General features: G+C 39.0%; 2 protein-coding genes across 4 annotated transcripts in view; one reads left to right on the top strand and one right to left on the bottom strand.

Annotated features, from left to right (window-relative positions):
• Positions 1-13,787, bottom strand: part of fgf7 (fibroblast growth factor 7) — a 35,907-nt gene extending 22,120 nt beyond the window's left edge. Inside the window, exons 1-2 of one of the 2 annotated variants that reach the window (XM_055661071.1) lie at positions 13,330-13,787; positions 12,120-12,335 (exon numbers count right to left, since the gene is read on the bottom strand). In XM_055661071.1, coding sequence (XP_055517046.1) covers positions 12,120-12,335; positions 13,330-13,372 — 259 coding nt within the window. In that variant the 5' untranslated portion in view covers positions 13,373-13,787. Of the gene's footprint in view, positions 1-12,119; positions 12,727-13,329 lie in introns of both variants that reach the window. The other variant, XM_055661070.1, reaches the window with a different exon arrangement.
• LOC129712563 (protein FAM227B-like) overlaps positions 1-24,971 on the top strand; it is a 119,023-nt gene that overhangs the window by 74,794 nt on the left and 19,258 nt on the right. The window lies entirely within an intron of this gene.

Genomic DNA, 24,971 nt, shown 5'->3' with positions numbered 1-24,971 from the left:
AAATTGTGTCTCTGGCACAAACTGTGAAGCACCTGATCAACCACCACTGAGCCACCTACTAGCTGCTGTTTTGCCTGCAGTATAATATCACCAAACAGCTGGTGGTCAGAACTTATGGTGTAGTGGACATCATAACAAGTTTCAAAGTATTTTTCAGGTAAACATGTAGAAACCAGGAACTGCAGATGCAGGTTTACAAAACGTCTGAAGAAGGGACCCAACCCAAACTGTCACCTATCCATGTTCTCCAGGGATGTTGCCTGATGCATTGTTACTCCCACACATTTGTGCCTTTGCACATAAACAATAATCCTGAGTGAGGCATTTAAACTGGGAGACTTCAATACTGTCAGGAAGCCAAGATTTTGCCTGAGTAAACAGCATAAATGAGCCAATTTAGATAAACTGATGAAGCTTTTGATAGGTACTTGGGAATGGAGGGTATGGATTATGTATAGGCAGATAAAAGTTGGTCGTGACGTTGTGTTCGGCAGGGCCAAAGGGCCTATTCCTGTGCTGTAAATTCATGTGATAAGAGCAAAATTGGGCCCTTCGGCCCATCAAGTCTACTCTGCTATTCAATCATGGTTGATCTATCTTTCCCTCCAAACCCCATTCTCCTGCCTTCTCCTCACGACCCCTGTTCTGTGTTCCATAAACATAAAGCCCATGTAAAGGCATCTCATTCCATTTAATGCCTTTATTGGATATAATTCATCAAATAAATACCCTAGCGGTAATCCACTCATAAAATGGATCATTTGTAGAAAATATTTACGATGTAATCAGCAAATGTAATCTAACCAGTTTTACAGAGCCCATAGTACATGGCGCTCTGAAAGCTAGTTCATTTAGTGAAGAGATTTATGTTGCTGAGAGATAATAATCTAGATAGTTTCTTTTCCATCTTTCTGGGAATAATTGACACATGCTGTGGCCAGTAATCTCTTAAGGTTCTGACTCATTTGTTCTTTAATTTTCCAGACATTGTAATTGCGTACGGTTTTTTGTTTACAGATAGCACTATTAAATAAGCACTTGATAAATAAAAAGCTCAGGAGTTTTGAAACCAAACTTGCCCTCTTTTGTCATGCGACAGTGACTTAGAAATTCAGGTATGCCCGTTTTTGGAAATATTCTGTACAAACAGCCTAGAATGAAGGTGAGCCCGAAGCAAATAACATTGTTTTTTCCCTCTACTATTATCTGCAAACCATAAAAGACATTGTCTTGTTTGTCTCTGGAGATGAGTCTTTATACTAGTCAACAAATAAATCCTGTCACTTTGCACAATTATCCACTGATTTTGGGAATAAAAATATGTAGATTAAATTATTATAAAACTATATTATATAAGTCAGCAAATGAGGGTGACAAAATTAAAGCTCATTTTATTGGTGAACGGTTCTTGTAGAGGTTATGTCCGGCCTTTGTTATTTTTGATTTGATAGTTCAGGAATGATAAGCACATATGGAAGTGAATAAATGAGAAAAATGGGCAGAATGTTCTTCCTTTGAAAGAAATTTAGCTTTCACATGCAAACCTGGTCTCACTTTTTGATTTGGCAAAAGTTAAAGATTCCTGCTCATGGCTATGTTTTAATAGTTGTGCTGTTAACTTGCAGCTCTACATCTTCGAGGCACATCGAGCCAACTTCTATCTATAAACATCTGTGGTCGGAGTTACGTAATTTTCACGCAATGTTGTGCGTGAAAAAAAATGTAAATGTCATTTAACCATAGCTGATTTCCTCCTAACTCCATTCTCCTACCTTCTCCCCATAACCCCTGACACCCGTACTACTCATAATCTGACTCTATCGCCTAGATTCTCAATAAATAATTAAAGTTACCATATAACCATATAACAATTACAGCACAGAAACAGGCCATCTCGGCCCTTCTAGTCCGTGCCGAACACGTATTCTCCCCTAGTCCCATCTACCTGCACTCAGGCCATAACCCTCCATTCCTTTCCTGTCCATATAACTATCCAATTTATTTTTAAATGATAAAATCGAACCTGCCTCCACCACCTTCACTGGAAGCTCATTCCACACAGCAACCACTCTCTGAGAAAGAAGTTCCCCCTCATGTTACCCCTAAACTTCTGTTCCTTAATTCTCAAATCATGTCCTCTTGTTTGAATCTTCCCTACTCTCAGTGGGAAAAGCTTATCCACGTCAACTCTGTCTATCCCTCTCATCATTTTAAAGACCTCTATCAAGTCCCCCCTTAACTTTACTACTTTAAAAAGTCAGATATTCAAGACCATATACATTATCTTGGGACGGTTAGATATTAGTAAAAAAACAAAGTGCTGGAGTAACTCAATGGGTCAGGCAGAATCTGTGGAGGTAAATAGGTCGGGACCCTTCTTTAGAATGTCCCAAGTGGAAATGTCATCCATCCATTCCCCTCCACAGATGCTGCCTGACCTGCTGAGTCTCTCCAACACTCAAGATCCAACATCTGCAGTTTCATGTGTTTCTAGATACTCGTCAACTTGTCTCTAAGTGACAGAGGGTTGTGGTTAGCAATTTCTTTACAATGTTAATTGCTTAACAGTCATAAATTTGATCATTCATTTGGTACTATTCCAGGCAAATTTCTTTCTGAACATTTTGCCTGCACATGATCTGCATCTCCCAAATTATGATGAACTGACTTTATGGTTTGGGTTTTTCTAGATTTGTTTTTCAAATTTGTTCTTTAATTCTTTACTTTGTTCTGATTAATTCCAACTACCGAATTCTGTACCTTGAGGCTGAGATTGTGGCTGCCTTTAGGCCCTTGTCTGAAATGACTAATTTAGCTGCCAGTGGATCAACCCTTTGAATCTTATTTTTGCTGCATTATGCCAGCACAGATCGTAATAGTCATAGAAAACTGATGGTAACAGTATGGACATTCTCAATGAGTGCCGTCAAACATGAGTGTCACTGATGCTTTACGTAACGCCAACCACAGATGTTTATTGATAGTCAGAAGATCCTAGAGTACACATATGGTGTGCAAATGTTTCTTTGTGGAATCATTGCTGTTGGAACACTTTTATGAGGTTTTCCTTCAGCTTGAGTGAATTTATCTAATTTAAGACTGCCTCTGGCAGTAAAATATAATCTAATTTGTGATTTCTCTGTACTTCCATTAATATTGATAAATATTCCCTTTGCATTTTCCTTTGATTTATTTTGTTTTATTTTGCATGAAAGTCATAAAACCCACTTTTTTTTTTCTCGGCTTCAAAGCCTCAGTCTGTGTACAGATTCATCAGTGATTATACGTAGTTAACTGTCAAATTGTGTCTTGTATTAAGTATTGGCTTTGACATAAACACATCTGTGCAGGGACCCCTTCTCATTGCTTGCCTGAAATGCAGCTAGTTTTCCCTGTGCCCAAAGTCAGATGCTGTTTGTTTCTTTAGCTTCCACCTTTCAGCAGGTCCTGCGTATTAGCCAGTTTATCCTTCCACAGTTTACTCTTCTAGTATCCAGTTTATGTTCATAAGTTATAGGAGCAGAATTAAGCCATTCGGCCCATCAAAGACTACTCCGCCATTCAATCATAGCTGATCAATCTTTCCCTCTCAACCTCATTCTTCAGCCTTCTCCCCATAACCCCTGACACCCGTATTAATCAAGAATCTATCTATCTCTGCCTTAAAAATCTCCATTAACCGCCTCCACAGCTTTCTGTGGCAATGAATTCCACAGATTCACCACCTTCTGACTAAAGAAATTCCTCCTCATCTGCTTTCTAAAGGTGCATTATTTTATTCCGAGGCTGTGTCCTCTGCTTCTAGACTCTCCCATTAGTGGAAACTAGTGTCAACCTCAGACATGGGTCAATATTTAGAATGGAGAATGTATAAAAGCAAATTGGTGGTGCAGCTGGCATAGCTGCTGCCTTGTTTTGCCAGTGATCCAGGTTCAATCCTGACCTTGGGTGCTGCTTGTGTGGAGTTTGCACGTTCTCCCTGTGACCGCATGGGTTTCCCCTGAGTGCTCCGGTTTCCTCCCACATCGGACTAGAGGGTTAACTGGCCACTGTAAATCACCTCCAGTTTGTGGCTGAATAGTAGAATCTGAGGAGAGTTGTTGAGAATGTGGGGAGAATAAACTATCGGGTTAGGGTGGCTGGACCTTTGATGTTCGGCACTGTACCATTTGACCGAAGGCTCTGTTTCTATGCTGTTTGACTCTTAACTTCAACTATAACTCAAACAAAGCCGAGTTTGAAGATTTGCTGACAGCAGGTTTGTATTTTTTCATGAGGTTCTGGTGGAAATAACTTTAACAAAATTACAGATTTTGAAAAATTATGTTATGGATTATCATCAGGATAAGTAGCTTAGAAAATTGTACAGAAGTAACAAGGAGTAAACCTGCTTCATTATTCTTGATCCAGCAAATTATGCATTAACCAAATGGAAGGAAACACTTCTTTAGTTAAAGAGTTAAAATCCATGACTGAGGGCTTCCATTTTGCTGGCAAATTGAAAGCTTATGAATTCAATTTAGAGCAACTAACTTCTGGTTGATTAGTGCAGTATGAATTCCAGGAGAAATGGTGAGGTCAAGTTCCTCACAAGTTGCAGTTCAAAGTTTAAATAAAAAATACAGGTATGTTAAAATGTAAACAAAAAGCAGAACTGCTGCCTCAATGTTAATACCAGCAGTTTGATAGAACTTATGTTCCACAACAGTAAAAGCATTAACAAGATACAGGGTTGAATTCTAAGCTATCATTTGGGTGATCGGTATATTTCAATTTTCATGTTTCTACTCTGGCAAGCATGCAAAGTATTCTTCGGTAGCCTTGAAGATGTGATTGACAGTGTTGGTTGTTGAAAGCAAGCGCCGTGAGTGGGGCAAGGAACTGCGGTGAGCTTTTGGTAAATAGCCAAGTTCCCTTCCATTCCTGTGTATTTGCACACTTACAGATGACTTGGTTCAAGATAGGCATTGGCAGGACCATGACTTGGGATACCTGCCAACCCACTTGCCAAGGGGAATATGTGACCCAGAAAGAAAAGAAAATTGAAGTAAACATTTGAACGCAATCATACTCGGTACATAAACACCCTAAAAGAAAATGTATATCATTTTCAAAATCTAGTTGAGATTCAGTTTTGGGCCTTAGCAATATCAAAATGTGGTACTTATTCTCAATATTTCTCCCTTCAATTTTCTGCAGTAGAGACCATCTTTACATGCCTTTTCCAAGTGTAATGATATGTATCCGTGGATGGTTGATATCAAGAATAATATAATTAAGTCTTAAGTTGTGTTCACTTGATAGTCACCATAGTTGCACTCCAATAGGTCTACTGAATCATCATTGAAGAATGGAAAGCATGACTTGTTGCCCCTCGTGACATAAAAAGCATTGAAGCCTTACTGGTGTTTTTAGCTGAGTCTTTATTATCTGAGCCATTGAGAAGTTATCATTGTGATCTTGTGTAATAAACTGCAGTTTAAAAAAAAAATCCACCATTGATTGCTGTTCATTGATCAACAAAGAATGTCAAATGGAGCTGGTGTTAAAACTGAGCGGAAATATCTCTGCTGTAATAAGTAGAGTTATAGATGATTGGATAAATAGACAAGTTTCTGAAGGGATGGTGTGACTTGTGTTGAAAAGTTGCAAAGTAAGTATATTTTCTACGTACTCTCCTCAATGTATATATCCTCAACGTACTTTGAAGCATATTTATAATGTAACAAATATAATTAACAAAACGTTTCTCCCGGGCAATATTGTTGAATAATTGCTGATGGTATAAAAAGCATTTTGCCCTGTTATCTATTATGACTGCCATGTACCCATGAAGATCTGCTATTACTCATTATCAAGGAATAAATGAACTCTGCCTTAATTAAGAGCTTACTTTATATAATAAAAATGTAACTATATATCTTTGAAGCTATAAACATTTAAAATTGAAATAGGATGCTTTGAAAAGGCTCAAATTCCTCTTCTGAGTGGAGAAGACAATAATTTCTACAGTTTTGCAACTCCTCCTCTGACTTAAGTCTGCTAAGAGAGAGCAGGATTGTTTAGTGAGCTCCATCTCAATATCACTAGGTTGGCTTATATTACTAGTTATTATGCACATCATGGAAAAAAATTAACGAGTGAAATATTGAAAGTTGGAAGGTAAAAGATTTATCATGTTTTCACACAAGCAATAATTTTGGAGTAAGGCGGCAGCTTCATAGAAAAATGTAGCACCAATCTCACTCGGCAAGATGCCACAAAACACAGTAAGGTGAAGGAGGGATTATTCTGTTTTTTGTTAGTGTTCCTTAAGGAAGGGATGTGTCTCACTGGAAGAGCTTTGAGTAGTAGCCGGGGATTATTAAACGTTTATCAGAACAAACAAACGTGGGGTATAGGAAGGAACTCCAAATGCTGGTTGATACCACAGATAGACACACAAATCTGGAGTAATTTAGCTGGTCAGCAAATGGAATTTAGCAATTATGGAGAAAAGGAATAGGTGATGTTTTAACTGTCTGTGGAACTGTCCCAACCCAAAATGTTCCCTATTCCTTTTCTCCAGAGATGCCGCCTGACCCGTTGAGTTACTCCAGCATTCTGTGTCTATATTCAAACAAACATGAGCTTGGAATAGTTTCCCATTCAAATGATGGAGTCCTCAACTTTACCCTCATTCCTCACTACTACAACTTGTAGGAAAACACAGTTTACATTTATGTTACTATGACATGATGGCAAGAAGTAAAACATTTTGAAATAATTTGCAGCTAATTTTAAATAATTGGTCCATGCTGTCAGGGGTGGTGTTGGAGGCAGATACTATAGTGACATAGAAGAGGTTTCTTGATAGGCACATTGATATGGATTATGTGCAGGAAGAGATTTGCTTAACTTGACATCATGTTCAGTTTAGTTTAGTTTATTGTTTGTGTGTACCAAAGTACAGTGAAAAGCTTTTTTGTTGTGTGCTATCCAATCAGTGGAAGGAGTGTACATGGTTACAATCAAGCCGTCAACAGTGTACAGATACTGGATAAAGGGAATAATGTTTAGTGACAGATAAAGACTTCTTATAGATAGTTCAGAATGGATGTTGTGAGCTACAGGGCCGGTTCCTGTGTTGTACTGTTGGCAGACATGCAATTTAGCAAAGGATCTGAAAAGCAGGAAGGGAACAAGAATCATTTTTAGCACCTTTTGCATTGCATTTGTGACTAGTATCCTGCAGCATGAAAACATTGCAAATAGTAGATTTACCAGTTTGAAGATCTTTGGCAATGTCGCACAAGGGAGATTGGCCAATCGAAAGGAGTACATGAGATCCAAGGCAATTTGGCGATTGAAACAAGCTTGGTGATGGGAGGCAGAGAGTGATGGTCGAGGGTTGTGATCGGAAGCCAGTGATCGGTGGTGTACCGCTGAGATTGATGATGGATCTCTTGTGTGTTGTATACCTCAGCATTCTGCCATCCATCAGGTATAGGAGGTTCACAGGTGACATGATGATCGGCAGTGTTGCGGAGAGCGAGGAAGAGTCTATGTCTACAATATCGATCCATTGGCCAGATGGACAAAAAAACTGGCAGATACAATGTGATCTTTGAAAAGATATTATACTTTGGGTGAGGCAAAACTCAATGAATGGTGGGATCTTAGGGAAAGATTCGGGAACGAGAGGATCTTTGTGCGCATGTCAAAAGATCCATATAAACAGCAGCATGGGTAGATGCATTGGTTAATAAGGCATATAGAATAATCTTGTTTAGTTGAATAATAGAATTTATAGGGAGGTTATAGTACAAATATATTAAATATTAATTAGGCTGGGTCAGAATACTGGGTCAAAGCATAGAAGATGATGAACAAAGTACTGGTAAATGGAACTCGCTGTCTGAGGAAATGGTGAAGGTAATGTGCCCAATCAGCACTGGATTGGACAGGGTAGATGCAGGAAAAAAGGTCCCGATATTGGGGGAGTCCAGAACCAGGGGTCACACCGTTTAAGAATAAGGGGTAGGCCATTTAGGACTGAGATGAGGCAAAACCTTTTCACAAAGAGAGTTGCGAGTCTGTGGAATTCTCTGCCACAGAAAGCAGTGGAGGCTTTTCCACAGATGTACTGCTGCAAGTTACAGATCTCATTAAACGTCCGGAGGACTAAGTAGCCAACTTCCTTCCATGCTCCTGTTATTGGAATCATATGTGGATATGTACTTCATTGTCAATTAAAGATTCACGGAGTCATGGGGCTGTACAGCAAGGAAACGAGCCCTTCAGCCAACCTTGTCCATGCTAACCAGGTTGGCATACTAGACTAGTCCAATTTGCCTGCATTTAACCCATAGCTCTCTAAACCCTTCCTATCCATATATCTGTCCAAATGTATTTTAAAAGTTGTGATTGTATATACTTCTATAACTTCCTTGGGCAGCTCATTGCAGACAGTCTACCTTCTGTTGAAAAGATTTGCCCCACTTAGATCTCACATCTCTCACATTAAGCCGAAACCCTCTAGTTTTAGAATCCTCTACGCTCAAAAAAAGGCTAAGTGTTCACTTTATTCATACCCCTCATGATCTAGTACACTTCAATAAGGTTACCCCTCAGCCTCCTATGTGCCAAAGAAAAACGTTACAGATTTTCCCTTTAACTCAAGCCCACAAACCCAGTTATCATCTTGGTTAATTTCTTCTGCACCCTTTCCAACTTGTACTTGTGCCATAATCACAACAAATCCACCTTTGCTTTCTGTATCAATGCTAAATATCTCCAATAAATTTGACAAGGACATTATCTTAGATACTGCCTGCCACTCTTGGCACTTGGAACCATGTATTTTATGCAGAGATTCGAACGTAATGATAATATTTACATGCTACACAAACGTGAGGGAAGAACAAATTAGTCCATTGAATATCTATGATTTGTGCATAGGGTAAACCAGGTGAAAAGATTCCTGATTGCTGCTGATTCTCCAGTTGTTATTCACTCCAGCTACATGCAATAACATTTATGAAATGATCCACAAACCAGATTGTGGGATGGGAATTATGGTGTTCACTGCATAGTTATTCATGTTTTAAATAATCTTACAACATTGAAAGTATGTGGCAAGCGCACTATTTTAAAACCAGAAACTCGAACATTATTTTATTAAATTAAAGACATCTGCATTTTCTTGTGTGTGTTTGTTCTTTAGGAATGATTATATCGTGCACTCATTGTTGATATTGCTATTGCTTGATTAATATCTCGCTGTCCTGAAAATAGAAATAATGTCAAGAAGTTCAGTAATTGCCCTGCTATTGCACATTTATCCTCACCAAGAAGCACAAATAAGACCTGTGTATTTTGCTGATTTTCTGCCCCCCCCCCCCTACCCAGACACAGTGATAGACTTTCTAAGTGTTTGTCCATGGGTAGGAATTCCTTGCCAATGTGGTCATCTTCCTTTCATGTATGTTCAGACAGTTAATGAAGCCAACTTATTTTACCACAGGGCCAATCCAGTTCTCGCACAATGCCAGAAATATATGCTTTCCAGAAGAAGTCACACGATAACAATCAGATGGTGAACTTTGGATGATTTTCTCTCTGCTTAGCTTAAGTTCTGAAGCTAATTCTAACAACCCAATCACAGAGCTGGCTGGGATTAGTTCACTGAGTGTACACAACTGATCTAATAATTCAGGATCCTCCTGATCTATTTACCTTGGTGTTATATTAAATGACAGTATTACCTGATGGGGCAAGAAAAGGAATGCTTACAATGAATATGAAGAGATACTTGCATTCATTGCCATTCAGAGCGGGTAAAACAATGTGACAAATTGATTAAACCAGTTACATGGATTGCTAGCCAGTCTCCAGCTGCCCCTCCACACTGCCCATGGATCACCCATTCTCCCTAGTTCTGTACTATCCCAATTTTGCATCCACTCCCTACATACCAGGGGCAATTTTACAGAGGCCAATTAACCTGCAAACCCGCACATCTTCCGGATGTGGGAAGAAACCGGAGCATCCAAAAGAAGCCCACTTGGTCACAGGGGAAACGTGCCAACTCCACACAGACAGCAACTGAGGTTAGGATCGAACCTGAGTCTCTGGTGCTGTGAGGCAGCAGCAGCTGTGGCTCGGTTAAAGAGGCAGAATACAGATCACAAACATGGTTCAGATTTATATTGTTGACTTTTTTCAAGATATCTGGAATTGTACCCCTTAATTTTAGCTTGACTTGAAACTGGAGTTAAACCATTGATTTTTTTGTGCACTCGGAGCACTATGTTCATAGCTCATACGTTTAGGAGCAGAATTAGGCCATTCGACCCTTCAAGTCTACTCCTCCATTCAATCGTGGCTGATCTATCTTTCCCTCTCAACCACCTTCTCCTGACTTTGCGCCATAACCCCTGATACCCGTACTAATCAAGAATCAGCAATACTTTGCTGTCACAATAAAGCAAGGAAAAAGAGGATTTTCACTGAAATTAAACTGTGAAAATTGATCATTTTGAGCTGACTGCACTTGGCTAAGATTTGTTATTTTTTTTTAAAGTTGCAGTTCGTTACAGGTTTAACTTTCCGTGTCTTCAGTCAATGAGTGGAGGAAATAAGCAGCCGAGGAAAAAGGGTTTCCTTACTTCCTGGACTCAAGTGTGTCTCCTGGTGGGTTGCTTAAGGAACTGTTGACATTCTTCGCAACTTTAAACCCAGAGTGTTCAAGCCAGCCAGATGCACAGGGCAGGCTGGCGAGACGGAAAATTACATGATAAAGGATTATGTAGCGTTGTGGACCAACATAAGCTGTCCTTTTGTGGAGCAGAAGTGCAAGTGACGCAGATTGATAAGTTTATTTGTCACAATCCAGGTTGCAATTCCCTTTCTTATAAAAATATAAGATTTTGTTGTTTTACATTTTGACCTAAAAATGGGGGAATTTGGGCTGTCTTTACTTTATTTTTTTCCTTTTTATTTTCATTTTTATTTTCATCTTTATACACCAACTGTCAGTTTTTGGAGGCAAATGCGTTATTTTTTACCATTTAATTTGTTGCTTTACTTTAACATTTTGTATTATTGCTGTTAATATAGTATCCTCGTTGATTAAATGTTAATGGACAAACTCTACAACATTTTTATTTAACTACATGATATTGTTCATTATTTAGTTTCTTTTAAGTAATGCCTTTGACGTGTTGCTCCATTAAGAAACTCCATTGTGAGTTTATAAGCTATTGCATTATACTTGCAATTTCTACAGCTGTTAAAGCCATAACTGTTTTTGAGCAATCACACCTCCACTTTATTGCACATTGCAATCATAATCCCTGTTTATCTTTTATGGCATTGTTTCAAAATGCTGTAAAACCATAAATAATATTCCTGAAATTGGTTCCTTATTAAAATAATTGAGGCCATTCTAAACTTGGTTCTCTTGTTAGCTCTTCAGAAATCAAACCTTGTTAACCATCCTTAGACAGCACTAGAATAATGTGCAGGTATAAATGTGATGTTATTTCAAGCAGATCCAGACTTGAAACAACCGTCTCTGAATGTGTGTAAAATCACAGTACTTTAAAAAGGAATGTATTTGGAATAACAAATGCATGTCGCTTTACCTATTTTTCAACCATATAGATATAATAAATTGCTGTGCAAATTGTTTTAATATCCCCACTAAAGAAATCTAGCATTAACAACAGTACAAGCTGATGCAAAAGGCAATTTCACCAAAACCCACTTTCCCGGTAATTTACTTTTCAAATGTCTAGTCGCATGAAAAGCAGATAACTCTAATGATTTTTACTTCAGTCTAAAGTGTTATCTGATATCTCTGTTTCTTGTCAGTTTGAATAAAAGGGATAATTTCTGCAAACGTTTGCCAGCTGTCAACTAATACATTTGCAGAACTAAAATATGATGCTTACGTATCGCTGAGAGCTACACATTTAACAAAAAACCAGCACCAGATGTTTCAAACTCGCATAAATGATTTTGGATAGACACTCAATTTGCTTTGTAAAACCTAGTAAACTTGAAATTATGCACTCATTTGATTTGTTAAACCCCTTTAATCTGTATCTTTCCAAGCTAATTAAAGTATTACTTACAGTAATTGCAGCTGGGATTAACCGTGCCTTTGATTTTGCCCTTTTTATCAATCCTCAGATAAAACTGTGTCCGACAGAAAAGTTTTCGTATTCTTACATCTCCACCTTCCATGTAGTCGTAACTTCTGGTGTGCCGCTCAGGACTGGTGGAACAGTTCACGCTTGCAGCTAGTTGTTCTGGAGTCATGTCATTGCAAGCGATAGACACATTCCCTGCTAGAAGGATACAATGAAAGTATAGTTTGTACAACAAAGTTGGCAGGATCCATATCTGCATCCATTTGCGCATTATAGTGCACTGCTCCGGGTTCTCTTGAGCGACATGCTGCAATTTAAATGACAAATCGGATGAATGTTGCTAGTTTGAGGTCCCAGCTTCTGCCTGGATTCCGTGACCTTGGATCTCTTTTATTTGTGGCACTAGCAGTTTAGAATGTGTTTAAGCGTTCCTGAGAAAGTTTATGATGCTGAGCCAGAGCTTCTTCAGAGAAGTGATGCACTGTCAATTTTCACTATAAACAGTTCAGTTTGTAGTACTCTGGAATGTCTTGATCCTCTTTGCTATTAGAATTTTCCTCTTGTACAGAGAGTTTTGACGATAGTAAAGCTGCAAGCAGAAGTATCACTTAACTTTAACAAGCCATTACAGTCAGCTGTTACAAATAAATTACAACCATGGCAACATGCTTGGAGGTGTATACCAATTTTTTTTTAAGTTCTAGTTAGTTGCCAGTTTTCACTTTTAAAAATAATGTAAAACCCAAAACTAGAAAAGATAACTGGCTTTTCCAAAAGTTGCTGTGTGCTACGATATTAGTCTTTTATCTGTAATTTAAAAAGTATGATATTTGCAGCATGGAATATGTTCTACATTACTATTCCACTGCTGTTTCAACTGCTCGGCTAAACCCTGCTGCTTAATCAATCCTCCCAGCTTCTGTACACTTGTCATCTTGCATTCATTCATTCAAAAGTAATCACAACATATTTTATGTGGTAAAAATCAAATGCTTTCCATGGAATTCTCCCATGTTTCCTAAACACAATTCACGTTTCGCTGTATCGACTGGCTATAAGCATTCACAACTACCTCGATGTCAATCCACATGTTTAACCTAAGTCAGTCTAATGCAAAAAAAAAAAAAATTCCCTTGGCAAAATAGTTTTGTAGAAATAAATGCAATACTGTACAATTACTGATAAAACTTACTTTTGTTTACGTTGAAGACAGACTGTGCACAGAAACAATCCATTGTTTTCCCCTCTTCACATCAGCAGCTTGTGTGTCATTGTGGACTATATCCCAGCTCAGGAAGATTCCAGCTGAATCATAATTGTTTCCATAAATCAAGTGTTAACACGAGAGGGATTTTCTGGGCATCATCAGCCTGTTGTTGTGCAGTTCTGTTCAATAAATGCCTTTCCCTGACCTCACTTGGAAGTAATTAGATCTTAGCCAGTCAGCTGTCAGTTGGCAACACGAACAAAGGAGAAGTGAGGTTTCCTTTGTCAGATGTCCACATGGTCATCCGAGGGAGCTATGAACTCAGAGAGGGCTTTCTCATTTCCACACCATGTCTCCTTTCTTTATTCTCTGCTCTGTAATTCCATTCTGCTACAATCATGGGAGTAATAACGTGCCGTTCTCCACCACACATATTCCCAGCTAGGGAAAACAAACCATTCATTTTCTCTTCATATTCATTGTGCTTTCCGGAACTATACATTCAGCCACTGAAGGTAATTGAGTGCCTTCTGTTATGTATAAAATTTAACGTGCTAAAGCAACTGAAAATCTTCATGTGGCCTATTATTGGTATGTTAAATTTAAAATATTTCCCTCTATCAAGTAAGATAGCAGCTGGACAGATTACACTATCTAGTTTTTTCTATTCAAAACTCTGAATGTTACATATTTCTTCTTGCGTATGGAGTGCGCAGCCTAAAGTTGTAGGATAACTTGTTCTGTTTGATCTTCTGTTTGTGCATGCCTGGTCGATTGCAATGGTCGAAACAGGGTGAATGTTGCAATCTCCTACCTCAATGTTTCATACGATGCCTACTGGCATATTGCCCTGTGGAGGTTTCTACTTGAGGCACTGCGGGGAAAAGATTTGCTTGCTCTCGTGCTCCAAATCTTTTTGAAGTTGCGTAGTTATTATACCTTTTGGATTGATCTCGCAAATTGAGGGACACTTCAATTAGAGTGGCAATCAATAATCTCAACTCTTTGATTATCAGGAACATCTCTTATCACAGTCCATTAAGGCAATGGTTTTATGAATATGCCAACCAATAACTCATAAATGCTGTTGCCGTGAATGAGTTATGTGCTTTCATATAAAGGAAGAGTTCCTGGACTTATTAATTGGGCTGAAATAATATGGATATGTGGTTCCAGGTAGGATCAGATGTATCTGAAAATTAATTGAAAGCCATGATAAGTTAGTGTTATTTTCTACATGCATATAATTAACAATCAACCTTGTACAATAACATCTTCCTTCATCCCCTGCACATTTAATCTAATTAGTACAGTTTTTTTTTTAAATAGCCACCATATTTTAGATCTAGTAAAACAGGTTGGTGAGCTATTTAAAAAAAGCTGATGATAAAAGTATATATTTTATGGAGCTGTAAAAACCAAGTTTCCATCAGAGTGGCACATGTTTTTATATTGATTATATTTCATCACTTGACACATGCAAAACTTTCCTATTATAAATTTATTTTCATGTGCTTCCCTCTGTGAAAGAACTATGAGTTAAGAGCCTGACAAACACCCTACCGGTCCATAAATGTTTCTAGAGCTACCGTCATGAGCTACTTGAAAGTAGCACTTGGCATGTGCTAAGTGACCCACATCCTGATGCATTTTTCTTTTCATTCCCCGACACATTTTCTCCCCTTTTTCTCTGGGCAACTCAACCCAGTAAATTTCCCTCTAGACACTGTGTATCTATCATACATCACTTGCCTCTCTTCTTTTCAAATAGTTTCATAGTAGGGCAACTAAGTTGATGAACAAACATCAGTCTACAATATTACCTATGGATTACCAAAGCCTCTCAAAATTGTAAATACATTTTAACCTACTTGCTTGCAGTCATGATACAAGTAGTTAAGTAATGGTATTTGCCTTGCATTTTGCCACTCGACCAATATTTCCAGTCATAAATCCAGATTTTCACATTCGGCTTGTTGTCTGTGAGTACAATTTTGAACTCCCTCACTATCAACCAGGCCAAACAATGAAAAGTGCACAAGTTATCTCACATTTGGTAAGAAAGATTACGTCGAAAACAGCAACTGTTAAGATCTTGAATTTTGTTTACCTGTAAAAGAAGTTTGATTGAAGCTCATTGAAATGTCATTGGTTTTCAACGACGAGAAATTATCTGAGAATAAGAGAAAACAATCTAAATGTCTTTTAACTAACCTAACCTTCACTAAACTAACCTTGGTTGTGGGAAATTCAATGGTCACTTACACTAACCTGCTCTAATCAAGAAAAAGCACCATTGATATATTAAAGGCAAATCATGCCTAGATTGAGTTTTGTGATGAGGCAATAGAGAGAATGAATTAAATGGACATAAACACAATCAAATCTAATGGACTACGAGGGGAAATGGTAGTATAGATGTGACAGGATGTGCAACAGTTTAAGACAGGAACTGAGAGATGGTGAACAATTATTTCTTAGATTGAAGCAATCTGTTCCCGATGTTCAATTCTCAGAAACTATTTTGCTTGATGTATGCTACTGACTTCAGCCTGCATTTACAGATCTCTATTTTATAATTTCCAAATGATACAGAACTTGGAAAAGAACAATAAGGAGGTTAGTGATATACCTCCAAAAGCAAGCAAGAATAATGACCATAAAATGCAGATGAAAGTTACTGCAGTGGGAAGTTAATGTCGTGATTTGCAAAGTAATATTAATGTGCTAGGAGGAACAAGGGGAGTCAATAAACCAAGTGAGTGTGTGGATATCTTTGAATGTGGTAGACAGTCAGAATCTTTTCTCCAGGGTGGAATTGTTATAGTCTAGGGTGTAGCTTTAGGGTGAGAAGGGAAAAGTTTAAAGGAGATGTGCAGGGCAAGTTTTTTTACAGCCCAGTATGTGCTGCCAGGGTTGGTGGTGGAAGAAGATATGGTAGCTACATTTAAGAGGCTTTTAGAAGGACCTTAGGGAATTGATATGGATAATGAGTAGGCAGAGGAGATTAATTTAACTATGCATCATGTTTGACATGGACATGATGGGCCGAAGGGCCTGTTCCTGTGCTATACTGTTCTATGTTCCAAATATCTTTAAGGAAGAATCTTTTGTGGCAGAAAGCTTGAGAAAGTTAAACTAACTCATGGTAAACTTGACTTTATAAATAAAGGCATAGTCCATAAAAGTAAGGAAATCACATTGAACCTTTAAAGGCATTAGTCCAGCTTTGCTGTTGTAATGTTCAGCATTGTGTTCAGTTCTGGGCGTTGCACTTCAGATGGAGCGTGAAGTACTTTGAGTCTAGGTTTAATGGCTCTTGGGTTGAAGGACATGAGCTAAGAGGAGAGATTGGGCAAGCTGAAGTGGTTCATCATCGAATAGAAAAGGATGAAAGTTGATTTGCTGTTTAAAATTATGAAAGGTTGTGGGTGGAAGGAAATAGAACATTCAAATTGTGATCAGAAGTCGGTAGTTAGTAGTTATTTGATGAATACACAAATGCTCCGTTCGTAAGGTTTGTAAGTTTTGAATAAAAAAATTAGTCTATGTTCACTTATCTCCCATCCCTGAGTCCGATATTTCCCTTCTATCCTGGATTCCAATACGCTTTCACCGAAACCTTGCCTATTTCCTGTGCTCCATAGATGCTGCTGCACCCGCTGAGTTTCTCCAGCATTTTTGTGTAACCTGCTTGATTGTTGCCCCATGCATCAACAGGAAGGTACAGGAGAACGGCAAAAAAAATGAAATAGTAGATCAGAGCAGGAAACCCAATGTCTGATTACATTATTAACATGTTTGATCCGTTTGTATTTCTGATCAATGGTGACTTCCAAGATGTTGTTGAGGGTGGAGCCAGCAATGATAATGCCATTGGATATCAAGTGTAGTCAGATCCTTTCTTGTTGGAACCACAAATAATATAGGCCATTTTTCAGCTTGTGGTTGGATTATGGTGTAGGCATTTAAGCCTGGGCTGCATCATCATCTTTGGAGTTGTAAATGGGGTTGAAATTATGTCGTCATTGATATGTCTTCACTTCTGATGGAAATGGAAACAATGTAATTAATGATGCAGTTGTAGTTGGTTGTGCCCGGGACACTTCGGAGATGGGAACAACTCTCAACAAAGATGGGAACAACTTCAGAGATGACCCGCTGATTGACCCGACAAAGCATCCTCCCTTGACGCCCATTGATTTTAATTTTATTAGTGCGCCTTGTCGCCATATACTGTTAAATTCTGCCGTGTTGTCAAGGGGGTGTGACTCTGACTTCATTACTGGTGATTAGCTCTTGAGACTAATGCTGGGGTGAGATCTGGGGTCACGTTGTCCTGGTGAAACACAAACTGAGCGCCGTATCAGATTTGCCGAGCACTTGCGCTTGATCTGCCAAAGCTTACTGGATCCCCCATCTTAACGTTCCCATGCCGACCATTTTGTGCAGGGCCTCTTACTGCCAGAGTGTGGCCACATACAAACTGGAGGAACAGCACCTCGTATCCCACTTGAGTAGCTTGCAACCCAATGGTATGAGCTGAATTCTCTAATTTTAGGTAATATCTCACCCCATTCTTTTTCATCTCTTCCCTTCTCCCTGACCCTGATGCACAACAATTCTCCATTGATCCCACTTCCCCACCCGTTCAATCCCTCCTTCCACCAATATCCCTCCCTCCAGTTTACATTTCACTGCTGTAGACATAATCCCAAACTTTCAGACCTCTTCCCTCCTTCTCAACACCTTTGTTGTGTTCTTTAGCCCACTTTTGTCAGCCTTATGTCTCCTTTTTATCTCTTGCTTTTGTCCACCCATCTGATAATCAAAACCTTATACCCAACAATCACTTGTCCCACCCCCCAGCTCTTTTCCAACTCTCCCTCCCCACCACACTCAGCCTGAAGAAGGGTCCTGACCCGAACAATTGCCTGTGCATGACCTCCAGAGATGCTGCCTGACCCAGTGAATTACTCCAGCACTTTGTGTTCTACCGTAACGGATTAGATACTTTCCAGCTCCAGAATGCAAAACTGGCTGGAAGAGGAATTGGCACTACTTCTGAACACAGAACATTTCAGTTACATCAACCCTTGTACATAACACGATGGAATTCATGTCTTTGACTTTACTTTGATTTAGAGATAAGGCATAGGTGGAAACAGGCCCTTCGGCCCACGGGTCTGTGCCGACCAGCAATCAGTAGCGGTATCTTATACACACTAGTGACAATTGATCATTTACAGAAGCCAATTAACCTACAAATCTGTATGTCTTTGGAATGTGGGAGGAAAGCGGAGCACCCGGAGAAAACCCACAGGGAGAACGTACAAACTCCGTACAGATAGCACCAGTAGTCAGGAACGAACCCAGATCTCTGGTGCTGTGAGGCAGCAACTCTATCACTGTGGTACTGTGCTACCCATGGTCACGCCTAGGATTTGGGGTTATCTGCATTAGTATGGCGGTTATCGATTTATGGTTTGTTTATTTATTTGAGTGTATTGTGTTTATAGGCCTGTTATTCTGCTGCACCCAGTTGATATATTTTACTGCCTACTATATCGAGTTTACAAACGGTTTTGTCCCCTCTCTATTCCTGAGAAGCGGAACATCATGCCAGGATTCTCAATGGCGCAATCACCAGTGCAATGGAAATGTTTAGCAACAATAAATTAATTGGGAAGATTATGGCAAGTTGCACTCCGATCAAGTGCAGTTCAATTAACGTACTAGTAGAACCTTTGTGACACATTCTTCTCTGATTTCAGATTTCACTAAAGCTTGGTGTGACAACTGTACCGGAATATTTTCTCAAGCATGTGGTGAGGTGGCATGGTATGGGAGGCAAAGATAGGGTAGACAGTCAGAACTTATTTCCCAGGGTAAAAATGCCCAACACTAGAGGGCATAGCTATAAGGCGAGAGGGGGGAAAGTCAATGGAGATGTGCAGGCCAAGTACTTTTTTTATACAGTGTGGTGGGGGCGTGGAACACATTGCCAGTGGTGGTGGTGGGGTCAGACACAATAGTGACATTTAAGAGGCTTTTAGGTATATGGAAGGGAATAGAAAAACATGAATGATGTACAAGCAGATGAGATCAGTTTTATCTGGCATCATGTCCAGCACAAAGATTGTGGGCCAAAGGGCCTGTTCCCGATGCTTTACTGTTCCATGTGTAATCCTTGCCCCTGGTTACAGTGTCTGTCATCAATGTATGCCAAGGTTATTTGCATATTAAGGACACAAAGTGGATGTGGCAGCATCTCTGGAGAACATGGATAGGTGACGTTTTGGGTCGGGACCTTCCTTAGTATTTGCACACAGTTGTTGATTCTTATTGGTTAAAATTCAAAAATATTAAACAATTTGGTTACATGATAAACAAGAGCTTCCTTGCAGAAATCATTTATATTTGTTTAATTCAGGAGAAGGTCCAACTTAACTAATAATGATCTAAAAGATGGACTAGTCATTTAATATAAATTAGTTTCAAATTTGAGGATAATGAATTAGAAGCAAGACTGGATGTGTAGTATTTGGATGATTATCTGTAGGTATTCCTACTACTTAATCATTTTTGTTAGTAGAGCAAGTACATTTGTGAAATGCTGCTGAGAGACCTGGGTGAGTAACGGCAGTGCATTTTTGTTGATTCACATCACCGCTGCAATGAAGGAAGGAGTGAATGCTTTGTGTGGTGGATGGCGTACCAATCCAGTATGGACCATTCAAACAGATGGGATTGCTTTCTAGTGATCCTGACCTCTGGTCTTGGCTGTGTTGAGCTGTGTTGTCGGTGTTGAGCTAGCATATTTTCTCTGTGATTATGTGAGTTGCCTCCCACGTCTCAAAGACCTACAGGTTCGTAGGTTAATGGGCCTCTGTAATTTGCCCCAAGTGTGTAGGGAGTGGATGCAATATTGGGAAAACATAGAACAGAAATGATTGTTGTTCAGCGTGGGGAGGTGGGCCTGTTTCCATGCTGTACCCCTTCAATAAAAGCAACTATCCTGCTCTTTTAGCCTCAGTGTCCATTGCCTGGTCCAGTTAATGTTTATGGTGAAAAATGAATCCCAGGGACTTGATAATGGTAGCGGCGTTAGACTGTTTCATGCTGGAGGAGGACTTGCCCCAGCACTTCAGAAGCATAGACATTATGTACCACCCATAGCCCATGCCTGAATGTTGTTTGGATCTTGTTTCATGCTTCACTTTGCAATGAGTTGCAACTTGACATAGATCCATATGATCATTATGCAAATGTCCCCCACCTCTAACCTAATAATTATAAAATCCATGTAACTGATTTAATTTTAATTTGCTGCATTTTTTGAATATCCTCTTCCAGCATTGGGAAATTGTAGTCGGTCAACTTCTCCGTTTTGTTTTTACCTTAAATGTTTATTAGTTTAAAATATGCCAAGTGTTGGCACATCAAACATATTTCATAGGAAGAAAACACTAAATAATAAGTGATTAAAGTTTACAGTAGCTGAGGAATTTTGGAGCCTCGGGCACCATGACCCCCCCGTGTGAGTCAGCCTAATTATTTTCCCCCTTATATACAACAAATGTAATTACTGACAAAAACAAAAGAATAGCACATTTAAAAATGGTTTAATCAATACAAAATAATACCTGACAATTGACTGCTTCTTGTTGCAATTTCTCTAAATGTTTTAAACTCTGAGTAAGTCTTTTTATCTTATTGTAAATTAGATGCCAGTGAAACAGCTGTAAAAATGCCTACTGTGGTTGAGTTTAAACTCTTGATGTGACAAACTCCATGTAAAGTTCCAATGTGGGTGTCAGACACACAACCTGCATCTTCCTTGTGACTGGTGCATTCAAACGCATACAATTCTCAATGTTTGAAGTAATTTGGCAAATGGTAATGTGATACTATTCTATGTTTGAAATCATTTGAAGTTATTCCTAATGGAACACCCAGTGGGAGAGCATGCAAACTCCATACAAACAGCACGCAGGCTCAGAGTCGAGGCAGCAAGCAGCTCCAGAACTGTGCCATCCGCAAACTGTCTGCCTTCATTTGCAGCTTTCTTTTTCTGAATCTGTGCTCAGTTTCTCTTCTGCCTGTCAAGTTAGATCAAACCTTCACCAACATGACGAACAAGCTTGCAATAGTATTGGTGCTAATCCCACCGAGATGGCACCCCTCAACCTCCCCCCTTCATCTGACCCATTCAGATTCAATCTTCCCCAGAACTGAGCCCAGTGCCCCAAGAATTCGAACATTTAAAGGTAACTTCTCATTATATTAATTTCAGTATTTTGTTGATATATTCTATACACATAATTATGATTGGCGAAAATGCCTCTTATTTCAATGCTTTTTAATTAACGAACAGCTGTAACCTGGATTGAACATAGAACAGAACAGCGCAGATAGATAGAATGGACAGGGTTGAGGCACAGAGTATTTTTAGCCAGAGCAGGGGAATTAACCAACCAGCGGACATAGCTTTAAGGAGAAAGGGGAAAGATTTAATAGGAACCTGAGACAACTTTTTCGCACAGAGGGTACATGGCGGGTATATGGAATGAGCTGCCAGAGGGGGTAGTTGGGGCAGCTGCTATAACAACATTTAAAAGACATTTGGATTGGTATATGGATAGGAAATGTTTAAAGGGATGTGGGCCAAACATGGGCAGGTGAGACTAGTGTAGCTGAGGTATCTTGGTTGGCATGGGCAAGTTGGGCCGAAGGGCCTGTTTCCATGCTGTGTGACTCAGTAACAAGCCCTTCCATCCACAATGTCAATGTCAAACGTGGTATCAAGATAAACTCATCTCATCTGCCTGTACCTTGGTAATTTATTTAAATATAATATTTTCATTCTTATGTGTTTTGAAACAAAATTGAACTGAAATTATATATAAAAATATAAACCTCCTTGATAAAGTAAATAGTATAACCACAAAGTGAATTATAATTTAAAGATGTATTTTTACATGAATAATATATTAGTTGCTTGATTTTTAAAAAAAAAAAAATGCTGTCCTGTGTAATTATTTTTCTTACCTTCTTGGAGTACTACCAAAAATCACCTGTTCACTCTTCATGCCATTTGCTTATCAAAAACGTAGTGAAGCGCAACATCTATGGCAGGCTCTTTGTTAGCTGAAATAAACTCTCTGCGAGATCACTATAACATTCAGGGTAAGAATAAAGCACTGTGTCCAGGTAGTTAGAATGCCTGTCATTAGCTTGTCTATTTGCTAGGCTTTTCATCTAAGTAAACTATTTAGATCCTTCTAATGGTAACCTGTCTGAATTCACCTGGGAGATAGGTACTTGTGTGACCATTTTGGCACAGAGCTTAAGACTGTTGCTTTGATGATGTATTTCAATGATGAACTGAGTCCCTTAACTTCAAATAACCGAACAAAGGTTGATTCAAACAGGAATATTATATAATGTCCTTAAATTATCAATATCTCTTTATATTCCTAATTAAAAAAACTAAGCCAAGTGTAGAATTTGACATTTAATAATGTATTCTTACCAATGTAAATGGTTAGTATAGCCCTTTGATTTAAAACTGGATAAATTCCAAGGTCGGGTATCAAGCTTACTTTAAAGTAGATTGCACATTGGTATTCGTAGAGCTGTGCCATGTTACTTGTTGTGTGGTGGAACTATAAAGGAATAAGATATCAAAGGAATAATACAAAAAACTATTCAATATGAAGTTCGATTTCAGTCATCATTTTGCATTTTTAATCTTCCGATGTGATCCTAATATCTCCATACCATCCCCCACTTAAAATCTTAGATCATTTTGACTTTATCAAAAATATGATAACACTCTGTGATAGTTCAGGGAAATAATTTTCAATTATAAATGATCAATTAACAACAGTTGAATTGGTTTAGTAATGTCACGTGTACTGAGATGCAGTGAAAAGCTTGTGTTTGCACGCTGTCCAGTCAAATCTTACCATTCATGAGTACAATCGAACTATACTGAAGTACAATCGGGTTGTACACAAATACTACAGAGAAATGCCAGAGTACAGAATGTATATTTACAGCATTCTAGCATTGCACTTACAGAGAAAATGGCTAACGTCTGCAATGAGGTAGGTTGGAAGATTGGGAGTACACCCTAGCCTATGAAAGGGCCATACAGTGGTCGGATAACAGTGGGGAAGAAGCTATTCCTGCATCTGTTGGTGCATGCATTAAAGCTTTTATACCTTCTAGTAACAGTAGAGTGGGAAAAGAGGGAATGGTCAAGGTGATAAAGGTGTACGTAATGCTATAGCCGCACGGTACCCGTGAATTTCTAATATGCTTTCATAATCTGTTTATCATTAACTACTGTCTTCACTACTTTGACAATTAGGATTTGGCACATTACATGAAGATCAAATTCATCTAAGCTGGCAGATGAAGTGCTAAATCATTGCTTCCGCATTGAAATGTTTGGAAAATCATTGACCTTAAGTTGCAGGATTTTGATCCATAATTCAGTTTGATTATGTGGTTTGATTCAGCGATCAATTTAGAATAATGTTCTTACCCTGGTCCAAACACTCAAAGTTGAACAATGCCATGAAAAAGCAGTGTTCCTTTGCTTTTGATTATTGGGCTGCAGAAACAAATCACACTTTAGGAGACAAAGTTTTAACATCTGACGCTGCAGAAAGATTTTAAGATATCTTGGAGATGTCGCGAAAAAGCACTACTTTTCATTGCATATCTTGTGAAAAATTGTGTTGTGCATCTGTTATTCTCCACTTCTCTTCCCATTCCACCTTCCACCTGCCCCTAGAGTCAATTTCATCTGCAATCTCTTCATTCTGCGAATAACAAGAAAACGAGAAGGGGCCTGCATTGAAGGAGCTCAGCCAGGGGTCTTGTAGAGGGCAAAACACAAAGTGCTGGAGAAACTCAGCGGGCCAGGCAGCATCTTGAGAGGGAATGGATAGAGACCCTTCAGGTTGGGACCTTCTTCAGTCTGACCTGAAACGTTGTCTATCTATTCCCACCAAACCTGCTGCCTGACCCATTGAGTTCCTCCAGCACTTAGTGTTTTAAGGATCGATTCCAACAACCGCAGTCTCTTGTGTCTCCAGCTTGTAGAACACATTGGGCCTGGCACAATACAGCCACAATACAGCAAGTTCTAATCTTGCATGGTGACCGGACTCCACCAGCTCAGTCCTATATTGGAATAGAACCTAGCCTAGCCTTTTGTGCTTCTGGATTTTGAATTGAACCCTTGACCTCTTGACTTGGAGGTGTGTGAGCTAGCAACAGTACTGCAGCTGATTCCTGACAAGGCGACCTGGTAATCTGCTGTATCCAGGCTCCCCACTCTCTGACTTATAACTAAAATACTTTTCAGTCTGTCAGCAGCCTTGTGTTTTTCCTGGAGAATGCCACTTGGATTTGCATTCAATGGATCATATCTTTAAATATCACGGAAGAAGCCATTTTCTTGCATAATGTCCGTTATAATAACTTGCTATTCTATTTTGCTTTTGAAATTATGTTGGGGAGAAAAAAAAGATTTGAAAAAGTTACAGCGCGGAGATAATTCTGCGGGAAAGAGTTATTTTAGTGTTTTTACTTTTGTAGAAACAGGTGGA

The sequence above is a fragment of the Leucoraja erinacea genome, chromosome 33 (assembly GCF_028641065.1).
Source record: "Leucoraja erinacea ecotype New England chromosome 33, Leri_hhj_1, whole genome shotgun sequence".
Lineage (NCBI taxonomy): Eukaryota > Metazoa > Chordata > Chondrichthyes > Rajiformes > Rajidae > Leucoraja > Leucoraja erinaceus.
The sequence above is the reverse complement of the archived record's forward strand: the minus strand, read 5'-3'. Positions and strand labels throughout refer to the sequence as shown.